Genomic DNA, 16,322 nt, shown 5'->3' on the forward strand with positions numbered 1-16,322 from the left:
AGCTGAAGGCAGACGCTTAACCATCTGAGCCACCCAGGCACTCCAAAATAAAAAAGATTTTATTTTATTTGAGAGAGAGAGAGAGAGAGCGCGTGCGCGCACACAAGTGGGGGGAGGGGCAGAGGGAGAGGGAGAAGCAGACTCCCCACTGAGCAGAGAGCCCGATGCGGGACTCGATCCCAGGGCGCTGGGATCATGACCCGAGCTGAAGGCAGACGCTTAACCATCTGAGCCACCCAGGCGCCCATAAAGGTCCCATTTTTATCCACGTCTCACAGATGGGGAAACTGAGGCTTGGAGAGGGTAAGCCAGGAAGTGGTGGCATCAGGATTTGAACCCAGGTCTGGCCCCTCAGAGCCACTGCCCTCCAGCTGACCCCCCTTCTAACTCTCCCGCCCTCTCCCCTGCCTCTGTCAGTGGCCCGGGCATTCACAGGTTGGGGACCTTGACATCATCCGGGCCCCAGAGCCTGCCTCTCTGCCAGGTCAAATCAGCTCCCACACCCTGGTGGGTCTTTCCCACCATGACTGTCACATTCGTCCCTTCCTCTCCACTCCCTTGGCCTTAAGGTTTCATCTCTGCAACCCAGAGTGTGGACTCCCAGAGAGAGGAGGTGAGTTAGGATGTCTGGTGGTCAGGGTGCCGCCTGTGATATGATCCTCACTCGGCCTCAGATCTCAGAGGGACCATCCCGCTTATAGACGCTCTGGTCTGACTTCAGCCATGAGCCATTCCCAGCAGACTCTGAGGCCACCCACAAGCTCTCGCCTCAGGGCCTTTGCACTGGCCGTACCCCTGCCAGGAGCACCGTGTCCCCGGATTCACAAGGCTCATCCCCTCATTTTCCCAAATGTCTCTGCCCAAATGTCACCTTATCAGTGAGGCCTCCCGGACCACCTATTCAAGAGTGCGACCCCCACACTCAGGAGCTCCCTTTCCTGCCTTGATTTCTCCAGAGCACATACCGCCTCCCCACAAGGTAAACGTTTCCTTATTTGCTCACTGTCGGTCTCGACCACTGGAAGACGGGCTCCTCAGCGACAGGGCTCCGTGTGGGTCTCCTCCCCACTATCCCAGCACCAAGAAGAGGCCTAACATACATTGCCATTGCCGTTGAGTGCAGGCGCTCTTCCCACCCTCTTGCCCGGAAACAACTGAGAAAACGCAGAGGAACTGAGAAGCATCCGAATTCCGGCCGCCACACCTTCCTCTATGCCGCTCCTGTCGGGATCATTTTCCCCTTTTCTCCCTCTGCCCTTCCACACCCCAAGGGCGGTCCGTGGCCCCAGCTTAAATCAATGGACAGATGGGGCCCTGCAAACCTAGAGAAGCTGTTCTGTCCTGTGTCACCTCCCTCCACCCGACTGGACCCATCTTTTGGCTTCGCGCACACATCCCCGCTGTGAACAGGGCACAGGGCTGAGCTTGAGGGGAGACAAGATGAGCAGAGACAGGAAGGCACAGAGCTCCATATGGGAGGATTGGGGAACAGCCCTGCACAGCCTGGGGCCTGACACAGCTGGGCATAGGAAGCCAGAGCAATGAGAAAGCTCATACTCACTCTTCAAAACACAGCACAAATGTCCCCTCTTGCATAAAGCCTGACATCGCCAGCCAATGTCTCGCCTTTGCCTCAGGGCTCCCAGCCCTGAGGTTTCTCCCTCTGTCCCAGTCGTGACCGCACAGGACTGGGGGTGTCCATCTCCCCAGTCTGGAGCACCTGGAGGGCCAGGCCTGGCCCGGGTCCTCGGCACTGCCTGGCACAAAGAAGAAGGCTGCCTCCCTGCAGTCCCCACAGCTGCCTTCCCAGATATTAAGGCCATGCCCCCGTGCCCTTCATTAGACAACCAGCAGTAGGCAAGATGTAGGCAGGGATGGAAGTTCATCCTCAAGTTTATCCACTTCCCCATCAGCTGCTATTAAAGCCTCACCGGGGACCTTGACCGCCTGTGGGTCCGGGGCCTGACAGGTCCCATGGCTACTTCCCCATCTGCTAGAAGCCAGGAGGTGAGCAAATGTATGCAAATCTGGGATGGCCTGTGGCCAGAGGGGCTGGGCCTCTGGAGTTCCCTCATCCTTTCAGTAAGCCCGGCCTGGGCTAAGGAGGGTGGGCCACCCACTTCCCCAACCCCAAGGCCGTGTCCCCAGGAAATGCCCCCCAGGGGCCCCCATGGGCCCCCTCCCTGAGAAGTTACTTCCCCCCTCTGCATCCGCACGTGGCATCTAGGACCAGAGAAAAGGCTCCCCACCAATCCACAGCTCCCTGACACAAAGCTTTCATTGCAGAGTGGAGCCTGAGGGCCAGAGGTGAGTGTCCTCTCAGACTCCCAAGGCAGGTGAGGCACCCGGAGCCCCTAGCCCCAAGCATACACAGCTTCCACCCAGCACCCAGGAGACCACAGGGACCCAGAGAAGGGGCTACAGAGAGGGGATCCAGTCACGTTACCTCCTCCACCCCAACCGCATTCAAATAGGGATTTGAATATATTTCCTGAGTCTAGCAGGGCCCTGCTCAGTACAATCCACCTTCCCCGGACCTGAGCCTTTGCAGTAATCCCTACAGAGAAAGAGCAGTTATTTCTAGGCTCCAAAACCCCAGGACCTACTCTTGGGCTCAAGACCAAGGCTTTTCTCAATGTCTCCCTGGGATGGATAGAGCTAGGAAGACCAGAGCCCAGGGGCCCACAGCCCCCCACCCGCCCCACGCGCCCCAGGCCCAGGCAGGAAGCGAAGGGGAAGAAGATGTGAGGGGAAGGAAGGGGCCCAGGGCCTGGGAGGAGGAGACACATGTGGGGGAAGAAGTTGGTGGAGGCCCCTCCCCCATAGGCAGAAGGTGGGGGGGTGGTGTCAAAGGAGGTAAAAACCTCAGGCAAACTGTTGGTCACCTGGGGGTTCCCAGGTAACCCTCAAGACCCCCACACAGTCCCATCTGGGGGTTTGAACCTCAGTGGAGTCAGCCTGGGGCTTGGAAGCTTTAACCCCAAGTTTGTCAGTTCTCAACCTAGATGTGCACTAACCCAGAGCCTATTAACCCATTCCTGTTACCCTTGGGTGAGACACCCCCGGATCTCAGAGTTTACCACCCCCTCCATCCCTCCCCCCCTCCCTCCTGTGCCAGCCCCAGAGTCCGGAGCATATTCTCTTCTCCATCACAGGCCCAGAGTTTCAGCGTATTAAGTCTCCTGGTGCCAGCCAGGGGTGGCCCCCACCTCCAACCGCTGGCACTCCAGCCAGTGGCGGGCTCACCTGGGACATCTGGGGGCGCAGGTTGACCTCACGCAGGTTGATGGCATGGGGCAGCAAGTTGTTGAGCAGCTGACACAGAAGGACGCCATCCCGGAGGGCCTGTGCAAGCTCGCACACCTGGGCCCCATCCCAGGTCACGCGGTGGCTGGGGGGCAGCACCCGGCACTGGATCAGCCAGTGGGTACACTGGCGCCACAGCTCCATGGCTGCTGCCTTACCGGGTCAGCCCGCGCGCCCTTGCGGCCTCCACCGCCTGCCTGCCTGCCTAAGCTAGCTAGCTACCACTTCCTCTTCTTTGCCTGTAACTGTCGCCCTGAGAGGGGGTGGAGAAGGCGGAGCCGTGGGGGGGGAGGCGGGAGCACCTGCAGCCCAACCCCTTCTATGCAGGCCCTGGCATCTCTTCCCCCCACCAGCTCAACACAGGCCTGGGCACCTGGGGGTGGGGGGCTGCTGGTGGAGTTACTGAGGCCTGCTGCCTTCCGCCATATCCAATCCTCTCAGCAACAGACTCAAGATCTGCTCTCTTCTGAACCCTCTCTCCCCTGCCTCCACCCCGCGTTGGCACCCAACATGCTAGCTTGGACGAGCGTATTCTCCTCTACCCTGGTCCCCAGGCTCACTCCCGCCCCCACAGTCTGTCCTCCCCACGGAGAAGCACACCTGTGAGCATCTTGGCAAGTCATGATGTCCCTCCTCTTCTTACAGCCCACTGCCCTGCAGCCAACAAGGCCCTACATGACATGCCCCTGCCTGCCCTCACCTCTTCCACTCACCACTTTCCCTCATGCATTCTGCTCCAGCCACACAGGCCTCCTTACCAGGACACCCTAGAATCTTACCCCAAAATCCTGCCACAGGCCCTTTGCACATGCCGCTCCTCTGCCTTCAACAAGCAACTTCATGGCTAGCTGCTCCCTCACCTCCAACAGTTCTTTGCTCAATGTGACCTGCTCATGAAATCTTCCCAAATCTCTCCATTTCAAATCACAGACTTTCTTTTCCACTTCCCTACATTAAGCCCTGATCACCATCCAACAAACCTGATATTTTATTATATTTATTTCTTTATTGTCTATTTAGAAATCCCTGTCTCATATGTTCCCAGCACCTGGCATAAATACATGCTCCGTAAGTATTTGTTGAATGAATAAATAAATGGTTGGAAGCTTTTTTTGGCTCTACCTCTAACATCCCCAAATTCATTCATTTATTGCCATGGCCCTGGCCATCACCATCTCTTTCCTTATAGACTTCGATGGTGTCGTTCATTAATCCATTCGTTTAGCGAACATTTACTGTCTTCGTGGACCTTATCATTACCTGAAATCATTTTGTCTACAAGGTCTCTCTCCCCACCTCCACCCCACTAGGCCGAATAGACTCCTGTCCATCTCACGAGGCACGCCCCTTGGATTTTTCTTTTTTAACCCTTTAATCACTAGGGGGCGCTAGCCTCCTTCAGTGGACATACCACACACACCCCACCCCACCCCACCCCACCCCACCCCCCACCGACCGCTCCAAAACTAGGTGGGAGGAGGTCAAAGAAAAGACACTCCCCTCAGCATTTCCTGAGCCTCGAGCCTCTTCCACATTCTCGGGGGGAAAGCCGAGCCTGGAAATCACCGGCTTTGCGATCCCACAGGCACCGAAACTTTTCATCCCCAACCATCCCGGGCGCTTATTTCCTCATCTGTAAAATGGGTGACAGCAACCTTCACCGTTTTTAGAATTCTGGTAGAGATCAGAGATTGTGGGGCTGCACAGACGAAAGCGAGGAAGGCAGAATGGCGCTCCAGGACTCCAGGTATGAATCCCACCTCCGCCACTCACAAGCCGGGTCAATTTGGACAAATGGCTTAGCTGCCCCGTGCCTCCGTTTCTGCATCTGGAAAGTGGGAGTGATGGAAATAGTACCTACTTCACTGAGGGGTCGATGTAAAAATTAAATGCGTTGAAGCAGGTCAAGGAAGCGGGACAGTCCTGGCACACAGTAAGTGCTCAACAAGTGTTAATTGGCGGCTACTGCTTTCAATACTGTTGTTATTATTGCGAGCCCTCAATAAACGTGGCCAGACCGTCCTCCCTCTTGTTCCAGATCCATTCCCCCAACCTTTCCATGCTTGCTCCAAGCATCACGATGGAAGCCCCCCCTCCCACCTCCCACCAAGGAAACCACCTGAATGTCTCCCCCGGCCATAATCCCCCAGTCTAGCTCATCTCCCTCGTGCTGTTACAGTGGAGAGGCTGTCGTGTTTTCCCGCATCTGTCTCCACAAAACCCGACACCCACTGGAGTTCCCTTCCCGGAAACCCAACGGGACGGTCTGGAGGAAGCGCACCTCTACGTCACAGCAGCCGCCACCCCCGCGCTGCAAGAGAGCCCGTAAGGGGCCGCCCTGTCCCCGCGAGGAACCCTGGGGGGGTGAGGAGAGGCACCCTCCCCACGTCCCAAGGGGTCAGGGGTACTTAGGACCAGTCTGCGGGGAATGGAGGAGCCGAGCTCTAAGGGGCGGGACTAAGAGGGGCGAGGAGCATGTGGGCGTTGCCACCCGATGGGGGCGGGGCGACGTTCTAGGCGGGGGGGGCCCCCTGGAAGGAACAGATGGCGTTCCCAAGGGGGCGTGGTTTATGGGAGGGGGGAGGTTCTCCAAAGGGGGCGTGGTTAGCGCCGAGAACGGCTCTAAGAGGGTGGAGCCGGGACGAGAGGGCGGGTGAGAGCCTAGGAGGCCACCTTCCGAGGCGGAGCCCTCGGGGGCGGGGCCAGGTGATCTGGCTCGGTAACCCACCCGGCTCAGCCAGAGAAGGTGCGGTCGGCTGGGGCGGGGAGGGAGGGGCTGGGAGCCGCAGAGCCTCCGGCTTCGGCCCGGCCCCAGCTTCTCACCAGCTCCGCGGGTCCCGGCCCAGGTGAGTGAGGGGCCCCAGACACATCCAGGATCGGGGGTTATTGGGGTGGGGAGTCCTCTCTTTTCCAGGTGGGGCCACCGGCTTGCAGGGAGAATCTGGGTGTCGGTCAGGAGCAGCAGCGTTCGTAGAAGGGTCGCCGAGTGCCTGATTGGGTCGCTGTGCGTCACGCGTGTCCGTGTACCTGGGCGTACCTGGGAGTGCACCTCTAAGCGTGCTTCCTGTGCGACACGAAAAGCCTCCCTGCTTCCACTTTGCCTGAGTAATCTTTTTAAGCCACAAACCAGATCGTGCCCCTCCCTCATTTAAAACCCTTCCGTAACCCCCACTGCATCCCGCTAAGATGAGATTTTGGGGTTGTCACCCTGCCGACCTCGCTGCTCTCCACTTAGCTACTTGCTCAGTGCATTCCGGCTACAATGACTTCCTTGATGCTGTAAAATGTAGAGAGTAAGCTCTATTAACCCCCAGGCCTTTGCACTTGCTGTCCACCCTCTCACCCCCGCATCTGGAACTGCTCTTTCTCCGAACCTTTGTGTAACTGTCTCCTTCCCTTTACTGAGGGCTCAGCTCCAATGTCACCTGGTGGGAGAGACCTTCCTGACTATATGTTATTTACAGTAGCTGCCTCCTCCAGTCTTTTTTATCACACGTTCCTGTTTTATCATCTTCAGTGATTACTCATAGACATTATCTTCTTCATTTGTTGTGTGCTGTTTATTTTGTGTCTTGCCCACCAGACAGCACAGGGCAGAGCCTTGATCTCATTCATCACCGTCTTTCCAGGGTCTAGAACAGATCCTGGAACACAGTAAGTGCTCAACCAATCCGTGTTTGCTCAATGTCAAGTTTGAGTACCTGTGTCTAACTGTGTCCATGTGTCCATGTGTAGGCGGCTGCCCCCCTGCACATGTGTGCACATAGGTGTGGTCTATAGGGTATGAATAACCCCCTTCTTTTCTCCATGTTTGCCCCTACCCCCACCCTCTTCTTGATTCTGCTCCCTTCCTCTCTCCCCTGCCCAAATATCCAGAAATTATTCCAAAGGATGAAGGGCAGGAGGATGATTTAGTTGGCCTCTGTCTAACCTGTGCCCACTCTGAGCTCCCCCCTCATCCAAACTCCCCTCCACCAAACTAACCAGAGCCTTGTCAGTGACCCACCTGCGTGCCCACTGAAGAGGGACGAGGGGAAGCTGACGTTGGGGGACTCAAGACAGAGGCTGGCCTGGCCCAGATGACAAACAGGAAGTACACAGGCATCCACAGGAGACACACCTGGTGTTCCGGTATGCACACCTGGAGCCAGGTCCCTGCCCAGCTCCCCGCCCCTACAGCTACCTGGGGCGGGCCTGGGAACTTCTTGCCTTTTTCTGGCCCTCAAGGCCCTGCTGACTCAGGATGAGAGAATCCTGGTGCTATTTCCCTGCACACCCGGCCAGGCCCAGAACACCTTAGGGGTAGAGGAAGTGAGAAGCAGATCTCCTGCTTCCCTCCCATCCAGGGCAGGTTTTCTCCACCAGACACTTGAGACACACATGGCCTGAGGCCTGCACAGTATCAAGGGAGTCCCAAAATGTCAGAGACCTAAACTTGGCCATAATAATAACAAAGTGTATCGGCTCCAAAATTTAAAAATCTGCAAATGCCAAATTGCTGTTTGCTGACATTTCTACAAAATGTGACTTTTTAATGTCCCTAAAAATGGTATTGCATTGAAGGGACACCTGGCTGGCCCAGTTGGTAGAGCATGTGGCTCTTGATCTCAGGGTCATGAGTTTGAGCTCCACGTTGGGCACAGAGATTACTTAAAATATAATAATAAAAAATAAAATTAAAAAAAAATGGTGTTACATTGGAAAGCCATGTATGGGTTAGATTTCCTTACAACTTAAGAATTCCTGAGTGTGCACATACACTGCTTAGAAGCTAGAGATCTCAAAATCCTCCCAGTTGTTACTGATTTAGACCTTCCCCTATGGAAAATCTTATCTCCACCACTTGAATCTTCATATCCCATCCCTGGCTTTATTTTTCCACTTATCTCTTTCTGATCTATCTATTCCTTCATCTGCTTATTTATTTTCTTAATTACTGTCTCCCCCACTAGAACAGCAGCTCCTCAAGGGCAGGGATGCCCCTATTTTGTTCACTGCTGGGCCTCCAGTGCCCAGTAGCACCTGGCACATGGTGGATACCCCATAAATATTAGTTTGAGTGAATTAGTTAATGAAATTTCTCTAAAAAGTAGCATCACGTCATCTGCATAAAAATTGCATTCCATTTGAAAGCAATGCATAGGTCTTCTCCCTTTGCAAGCATCCCAGTGAATGCATGACGGTTTCCATGAGATCACAGCCAATTCTAAATTAAAGTTAATCATAGCCCAATTTTATATGAGGTATATATATGAATCTAGCATATGTATATAAACAAAATCTAGTGTACATATATTTTTGTCTATAAGTAACTTGTTTAATTTAGAAGATGTTTATATGTTGTATGTTTAGAATATGTTTATGTGTTAGAATATGTTGAGAGAGAGAGAGTTGCATTTTTTTTTTAAAGATTTTATTCATGTATTTGAGACAGAGAGAATGAGAGACAGAGAGCATGAGAGGGAGGAGGGTCAGAGGGAGAAGCAGACTCCCCACCGAGCAGGGAGCCCGATGCGGGACTCGATCCCGGGACTCCAGGATCATGACCTGAGCCGAAGGCAGTCACTTAACCAACTGAGCCACCCAGGCACCCGAGAGAGTTGCATTTTAAGGTTGATAGGATGCAGGCTGCTGTCTCCAAAACTAAGAGGAACATGGAAGGAAGAGCTGACCCAGCCACTTAGGAAGCTTAGGATGCAGGAATAATTATTCCCATTTTACAGATGTGGAAGAGTGAGGACTGTTGAAAATACAGAGTTCAGCCCCTGCACCCTCTGCCCCCAAGAGCTCCATGCAGGTGCAACAGGATGGAGAGGACTTTGCCAGCCAGCCCTGGTACCACGGCCCCCTGTCCCGTCAGGTATCTCTGCTTCCTGCAGGGCCTCAGCACCATCTGATAGGGAGCCTCTCCCACCCTTGACCTACTGGGGACTTCTGAGGACTGCTGGGATCCTGGATGAGGGACTTACGGTCAAGATCTATTGGAAGGGGTGACTGAGGGTCTGGGGACTGTCTTGAAGCTCGGTTGGTATCATGGCATGCTCCCCAACCCGACTCCTTCGCTTTGCTTGTCTCTCCATCTGGGTCCCAGGCACCTGTGGCCACCAGGGCCCCATCTCCCTCTTTTATCACCTTCAGTGATTGCTCTTAGACATTATCTATCTTCTTCATTCGTGTGCATTTGTTGTGTGTCTTGCCCACCAGACAGCACAGGGCAGAGCCTTGGGCTAATTCATCACTGTGTCTCCAGGGTCTAGAACAGGCCCTGGCACACAGTAAGTGCTCAATCGGTGTTGAGCACTCACTCTCAACCCAAATCTCCCCACCCTCATCTCCAACTCATTTGTCACCCTCAGGAGTCCTGGGACCCTGGGCATCCAATCAAATTGTGAGAGTCAGTATTCCTTAGTGGTTAAAATCCCAGCCCTACAACTTCCATTCTGTGTGACCTTGGGCAAGGTAATTGACCTATCTGGGCCCCAGTCTCCCCATCTGTAAAATGAGGATGATGGTATCTACCACTTAACCTTGGTAAAGGATTAAATGAGTTCCTATGTTTTATACCCACAGCAGTGCTTGGCATGTAGGAAAGGCTACATGTGTCCACCATATGTATTGTTCAGTCCCCAGCTCCCATCACCAACTCCGCTTTGCCTCCCTCTGGTGTTGCGGCCCCCAGCCCCTGTTTCAACACCAGCCACCATGGCTGGCATAGGACTGCTTGAACATTTTTATAAAGGAGGATTTCCAGGCCGTAATCAGTTTGGAAGGATCCAGCAAAGGGCACTTTTTGAAACCATGTTTGTTTACCAAGCCTTGTGCATTTACTCAGGTTGGACATTCCATTAGCCAGTGTCAGCTGGCAGCACCCCCAAGATGTCCCTGGCTAAACACAACAGATCTTTATGGGCTTGTTCATGTTACAGTACAAGCTGGTTGAGGAGTGGGGAACGTGGAGCTCCAGAAGTCAGTCAGGACCCGAGCTCTTTCTGTCTTGTGGCTCTGCCTTCCACCAGGGCTTTGGGGACATCCCCCGACAGACAGGGGACAGAACCTGTAGGATTGTGCAGGAGGGTTTTGTGAGCTAGGTCGGGACATTCCCGGCAGCTCTTCTGCCCTCATCCTATTGGCCAGATTGTGTCAGATGATGACTAACTGCAAGGGAGCCTGGGAAATGTACTCCAGAGGTGTGCCCATGAGAAAACAGGAACTGGTTTGGGGCAAAACCACCCAGTCTCTGGGGTGGCTTTTCTTGGGTAGGGGGATGGGGGTGAGGAATCACCATGAATTGCTGATCTGGGCTCATGACTAAACCCTCTACCCCCTGTCCCCCACCCCCAGAAGGCTGAGGCCCTCCTGCAGCAAGATGGGGACTTCTTGGTTCGAGCCTCCAGGTCCCGGGGGGGCCACCCAGTGATCTCCTGCCGCTGGCAGGGCTCAGCCCTACACTTCGAGGTGCTCCGTGTGGCTCTGCGTCCCCGGCCAGGCCGGCCCACAGCTCTCTTTCAGCTGGAGGATGAACGTTTCCCAAGCCTGCCCTCCCTGGTTCGCAGCTATGTGACCGGGCAGCGTCCACTGTCCCAGGCCACAGGGGCCTTGGCCTCCAGGCCTGTGATACGGCAAGGACCCATTCGACGCAGCTTTAGTGAGGACACCCTCCTAGGGAGCCCAGCTTGGATAGAGTTGCCCAGGTAATCACAGGCTCTCTACCTCTCCAGTGACACCTGATACCCCCGGAGTTTCTCCACCTGTGTACTAACCACTGCTGACTTGGGCCTGGATTAATTGTGGGGGGCTGTGCTGTGCATCGTAGGATGTTGAGCGGCATCCCTGGTCTCTATCTACTGGGTGCCTGTCAAATCCTCTCCACCCCACCCCCTAGTTGTCACAACCAAAAGATGTCTCCTGACACTGTCAGGTGTCCCGTGGGGGTAGATCACCTTGGTTGGGGTCCACTGGTGCTGAGTGACTAGATAGAGGGTGTTCTGGGCATCGGTGGAGGCTGCCCTGCTCAGGGTGGGACTACACATCTCCCTCATCTCTGTCCCCCAGGGCTAGGAAGCGGAGTGACAGTCAGCCCGCAGGCTTGGAGCACATGGGGCGGTCAAGAGAAGACCACCCTGGACCAGGTAAGGGTCTACCAGGACAGCGCGTGCCTCGGAGATTGCTCTGCCACCCACTGCCTGACTGATATTGTGCAGGTGACTTAACCTCTTGGAAACTGGGGACAACAAAACTTTCCAAATTGTCATGGTGATTAAGAAATCCACAGGCACTTTGTAGGGGCTTAAAAATGGGGGAGTTTATGATTATTCCCAGAAGCTCTATGTGTCTTACCACAGCTAACCTCTCTCATAACTCCTGCCACACCCCCTCCTCACTCCAGCCAGTCTTGTTCCTGCCTCAGGGTCTTTGCACTTGCTGTTCTGGCCACGGAAAAGCCCATTCCCCTGATCTTTTCCTGACTGACTCCGTCTCGTTCAACTTGAGTTCCTCAAAGTAGCTGACCCTGGCCATCCTACCTAAAAGGGGATTTTCCCTGTGCCCTGTGTGCCCCATCTGCCCTGCCTCCCCTCCCACCATTCATCATGAGTCCTCACTGCCAGCCACTGTACTAAGTGCTGAGATGTATCACTCAATACAAAGACAAAGACCTCTGCCCAAGTGGTGCCGATGTCCTACTGGAGGAAGATGGACACTGACAACAAAAAATGAGTCTGCTTTGGGGTAAAATTTAAAAGTAGAACAGAGGGAGATTGGGAATAAGGGGATGGGAGTATTACAATTTTAAGTAGTAGTCAGGACAGGCTGCATGGAGAAAGATTTGAAAGAGGTGAAGGAGGAAATGATGTGAATATCTGGAGGGTGAGAGTGGCCCAGGCAGAAGGAACGGCCAGTGCAGTCCTGGGGCCAAAACAAGAACTTGAACTGTTCATTCAACCAAAAGGATGTGAGTGGAGCTGAACCATCTGGAGCTCAGATTTGGGGGGCTTTTTTGGCTACTGTGAGGACTTTGGCCTTTACTCAGAGTGAGCTAGAACCATGGGAAGGTTTTAAGTCTCTATAAGAGGGTCTATTTATATGCTCAGTAAATACAGCATCTCCCAAAAGTCTGGGTGCAGCTTTAAGTTCTAATAACCTCAGAAGCAAAAATGCCACAAACTTAACAAAAGACATCATTTGAAAGTTTGATAAATGCAGTTTCTTTGATGCTTTTGTAGTTTTGTGAATTTTGAATAATTTTTTTTCTATTTTAGTTTTGTACGTCAGTGCTTACCATCTTCAGAGGGGCAAAAACAAAGAATTCAAATTTAAACTGTAGCATTCAGAATTCATATGTAAGTGTCCAAAAAAGTTCATTTTCAGACCATTGATAAGTGTGTAGCATTTATATTGGTGAAGTTTTAAGTTCAAAGCCACACCAGGATACCCAGTTATTGACTTGATGAACCAGAAGGTTGGTAGCCCATGAAGCCCCCCACCCCATCTGGCTTTCTTCTCTGTGTACCCCCTTCACTCCTTCTTGTTTGACTCCTAGGAGCCTCCACTGTGCCCACATGTGCCCTCCCTCGGATGGGTAGTGACCCCATGTTGCTGAAGACCCCAGCTCCTCTGGGGTGCGTTGTTGACAGCCTCAGGGCCTCCGATGGGCAGCTTCATGCCAAGGCACCCACCAAACCACCTCGAACACCCTCACTGTTGCTGCATGATGCATCTGGACGCCCCCCAACATACTGTGAGCTGGTGCCCCGAGTGCCCAGTGCCCAAGGAACCCCCCCAGACCACAGTGGCCCAGAGACAGAGGCCCCACCATGGTGGGAAGCCAACGAAGAAGAGGAGGAAGAGAACAGAAGTTTTGCAAGACCAAAGGCCGAGGTCTCTTTCTGGCCCCCTAACAACCCCTTCTGCCTCCTGGGCCCCCAGAATCGGCCCCTGGAACCCAAAGTCCTGAGTACTCTCCGTGACCTATTCCTGGAGCACCATCCTGGGAGCACGGCCCTGCACCTATTATTGGTAGACTGCCAGGTGGGTCACCTACCTGGTCACTCCTCCCCAGACAGGGGCTGAAGCCAGGCCAAGGCCCAACAGCACCTCACACCTATATACTCATTCTGCTCGGTTGACCTCCCCACTAACCCCCTGCCCAGGCTACAGGCCTCCTAGGAGTGACCAAGGCTCAGCGGGGTGCCATGGGGGTCGCCTCTGGCCTGGAGCTGCTCACACTTCCCCATGGGCATCGCTTGAGGTTGGAACTTCTGGAGAGGTGAGCCAGCCACCTGGAATCCCCAGGGTCTTCAAACCTCCCCCCATTCAAGGACCCCCAGGGAGGAGGTGAGATGGGCAAAGCTACTCCCCCCCACGCCCCTCACCTCCGAGTTACAAACCTCCCACTGCCCCCAGACCCTTGCTCTCCACCTTCACAGACATGAGGCGCTGGCGCTGGCGGGGGCGCTGGCCGTGCTGGGCTGCGCGGGGCCGCTAGAGGAGCGCGCGGCCACCCTAAGGGGCCTGGTGGAACTGGCACTGGCGCTGCGGCCGGGGGCGGCCGGGGACCTGCCTGGACTGGCCGCGGTCATGGGCGCTCTGCTCATGCCCCAGGTGCGTGGGAAGCAGAAATGAGGAGGAAGCCTGAATGCTGGTGATGGGGAAGAGGGAAGAGGCAGCATGTTCAGGGCTCCTCCCCCAGGTGTCCCGGCTGGAACGCACGTGGCGCCAACTCAGAAGGAGCCACACCGATGCTGCGCTGGCCTTCGAGCAGGAGCTGAAGCCGCTGATGCGGGCACTGGATGAGGGCGCCGGTGAGTGGCATCCCTTGGCGCTCCACACCCGCTCCAGCCAGAATCCTAATCCAGCCCTAGGCCCCGCACGTCAAGTCCGTTCACCATAGACTCCACCCTCTTCGCTCTAGGCCCCGCCCATCGCGTCCGGTTCGGTCCGGGAGTGCCCAAACCCTGGGCCCCGCCCCTGTTTCTGTCCTGGGCTCCGCCCCCGCCCTAGGCCTCCTCCCTGACCCAGTCCTGCTCTGTGCTAGGCTGGAACCAGTGTTTCTGGGCTTCCACTCCTAGGGTCCGCCTCGACCCAGTCTCCCACCCTCTTCACCCTAGGCCCCATCTTCTGCCCCAAGCCTAGCTCAGAGCCCTTCCCCGCACAGGACCTTGCGAGCCGGGCGAGGTGGCGCTGCCGCACGTGGTCCCCGCCGTGCGCCTGCTGGAGGGCGAGGAGCTCCCGGGGCCGCTGGACGAGAGCTGCGAGCGGCTGCTGCGCACCCTGCACCAGGCGCGTCAGATGGCCCGGGACGCGCCCAAGTTCCGTGAGGCAGCGGCCCGGCGCCTACGAGGTGAGTGCTCCCCTCTGCTCCCTGCGGCCAGAGGGTCCCGACTTCCCGAGCACCCCGCAGGCTCTAACCGGATACCCAAAAACCCAGCAGGCCAGGGACCAGAGCCTCCCGCCACGCCTCCCAGAGTCCCACCCAAACTGGGACGGCCTGGCCTCTGGGGAGTTCTCACCCCAAGTCCGAGTCGCAGCCAACAGTGTTGACAGGAATAGTGCTCTCCACCCCAAGAGGGTTGGCCCCCGGCCCCAGAGCCACGTCCACAGATTCCCACTCCCCGCCCCCACGCCCCCACCCCCGCTCCCACCTGAACCGGCCCTGCCCCCAGAGGATCTCGGTCCCCTCCTACAAGGCCTAGCTCTCTCCAGGATGAGTCAGTCCTTCAACCTGGTAAAACAGCGCCCCCGCTGCGTTCGGAGCCAAACCTTCCTCCGGTCCTGGGACAGCCCAGCCTCCAGAATCCCCAACCTGGCTTATTCCGCTTTCGCTGGTAACCTAAGCACTCCTCTCTCTCCAACATGGCTCAACCTCTCCCAAAATGTGTCGCACTGTGCGGCCCAGACTCCAAATCTTGCCCCCCCAAGTGGCTTCATCCCCAGGCACAGCCCCCCCTCCCCCCCCCCCCACAAGCATCACGCACTGAACGGACTGCCCCCATGCACCCTGGCACAGTATGCTTCCACCGAGCTCCTCGGCCGCCCCACCCCCAGTCCTGCGGAGACTCAGAGCGCCTCCTCCCCGTGAACCCCGCCCAGTTGTGCAGAGCTTCTGGGCAGAGTTCCTCCACAGTCCCTGCTGGGACAAAGTTCTGAGGGGAGAAGGCAGGTGCCGGGTGGGGCGAGGCAGGAGCCTGGACCCCGCCCCCAGCCCGCCTGGCCTCGCCCCCAGGATTCCGGCCGAACCCGCAGCTGAGGGAGGCCCTGACCACAGGCTTTGTGCAGAGGCTCCTCTGGGGAAGCCGAGGCGTGGGGGCACCGCAAGCCACACGTCTTGAGAAGTTCCAGCGCGTCCTCAGTGTCCTTTCGCAGCGCCTGGAGCCGGATGTTTGAAAGCATAGACCCCCTTCTTCACACTGGGACACCCAGGCTTTGGGGAACCCCGGCAGACACCAAGGAAGTTGCCCCAAGCTGTTCACATAGCCAATCGCAGTGGGAACCCACATTCTGCCTCACAGATTTGCAAAAACCCACACTGTATCCCTAAAAGTGTACATGAATCCTAGGGTGAGGGACAGCCTCCTCCCCCACGCTAGAAAATCCAGGTGTCTGGAGGCCCTATCCCACCTCCCACCCCCACACAACTATCTTACAAACGGGCAACATGAGGCTTTTAATGGCAAGAGAACCTGCAGAGATCTCTTACTCAGAAGCCAGAGTTCAAATGCTTTTTAAGAGCTGTGTGACTTCTGGCAAATGGCTCAAACTGTCTGTGCTTGCCTTCAACGTAAAAGGGAGGCTGTGTACTTTCTAGGGGTTTTCATGGGGGATTAAAGCTGTGTTCAGGTATCATGGGTGGAGAATGCCCGGTACACAGCAGGTGCTCAACACTGCCTTTTCTCAGTAAAGCTGCGGTAAACACAGAAAGGATGTTTGGTGCTTTTCTTCCTATACTGAAGTCACAGACAAGCACCCAACTCCAGGGAAGTTTTGTCCAAGGTGTGCCCGAGTTTACCTCCCCTTCTTCA

The 16,322-nt window shown here is 55.6% G+C and overlaps 2 protein-coding genes across 11 annotated transcripts in view; one reads left to right on the forward strand and one right to left on the reverse strand.

The window, feature by feature from the left end:
- VAV1 (vav guanine nucleotide exchange factor 1) overlaps positions 1 to 3,507 on the reverse strand; it is a 49,363-nt gene extending 45,856 nt beyond the window's left edge. For all 7 annotated transcript variants that reach the window (XM_044918344.1, XM_044918335.1, XM_021705582.1 and 4 more), the window contains exon 1: positions 3,247 to 3,507. In XM_044918344.1, coding sequence (XP_044774279.1) covers positions 3,247 to 3,450 — 204 coding nt within the window. In that variant the 5' untranslated portion in view covers positions 3,451 to 3,507. The remainder of the gene's footprint in view (positions 1 to 3,246) is intronic.
- A 2,524-nt stretch (positions 3,508 to 6,031) lies between these two features.
- On the forward strand, positions 6,032 to 16,290 carry SH2D3A (SH2 domain containing 3A). Of its 4 annotated transcripts, none has more exons than XM_021705097.1 (10): positions 6,032 to 6,152; positions 9,030 to 9,166; positions 10,648 to 10,997; positions 11,359 to 11,435; positions 12,845 to 13,332; positions 13,455 to 13,570; positions 13,731 to 13,905; positions 13,994 to 14,105; positions 14,459 to 14,644; positions 15,527 to 16,290. In XM_021705097.1, exons 2-10 carry the CDS (start codon positions 9,098 to 9,100, stop codon positions 15,685 to 15,687), a joined length of 1,734 nt encoding a protein of 577 aa, XP_021560772.1. In that variant the 5' UTR covers positions 6,032 to 6,152; positions 9,030 to 9,097; the 3' UTR covers positions 15,688 to 16,290. The 4 variants fall into 4 exon arrangements, with proteins under 4 accessions (XP_021560772.1, XP_044774286.1, XP_021560774.1 ...); XM_044918351.1 differs by having other exon boundaries at positions 12,848 to 13,332; XM_021705098.1 differs by lacking the exon at positions 6,032 to 6,152 and adding an exon at positions 7,344 to 7,437.
- The last annotated feature ends 32 nt before the right edge of the window (positions 16,291 to 16,322 follow it).

The sequence above is a fragment of the Neomonachus schauinslandi genome, chromosome 1 (genome assembly GCF_002201575.2).
Source record: "Neomonachus schauinslandi chromosome 1, ASM220157v2, whole genome shotgun sequence".
NCBI classification, from domain to species: domain Eukaryota; kingdom Metazoa; phylum Chordata; class Mammalia; order Carnivora; family Phocidae; genus Neomonachus; species Neomonachus schauinslandi.

Excerpts from the sequence above, each read along its gene's own strand:
- SH2D3A (XM_021705097.1), top strand. The coding sequence starts at position 9,098 with ATGCAGGTGCAACAGGATGGAGAGGACTTTGCCAGCCAGCCCTGGTAC. Across the intron at positions 9,167-10,647 it reads ACGGCCCCCTGTCCCGTCAG|AAGGCTGAGGCCCTCCTGCA; the intron begins GTATCTCTGCTT and ends CCCCACCCCCAG. Across the intron at positions 13,333-13,454 it reads TATTATTGGTAGACTGCCAG|GCTACAGGCCTCCTAGGAGT; the intron begins GTGGGTCACCTA and ends CCCCCTGCCCAG.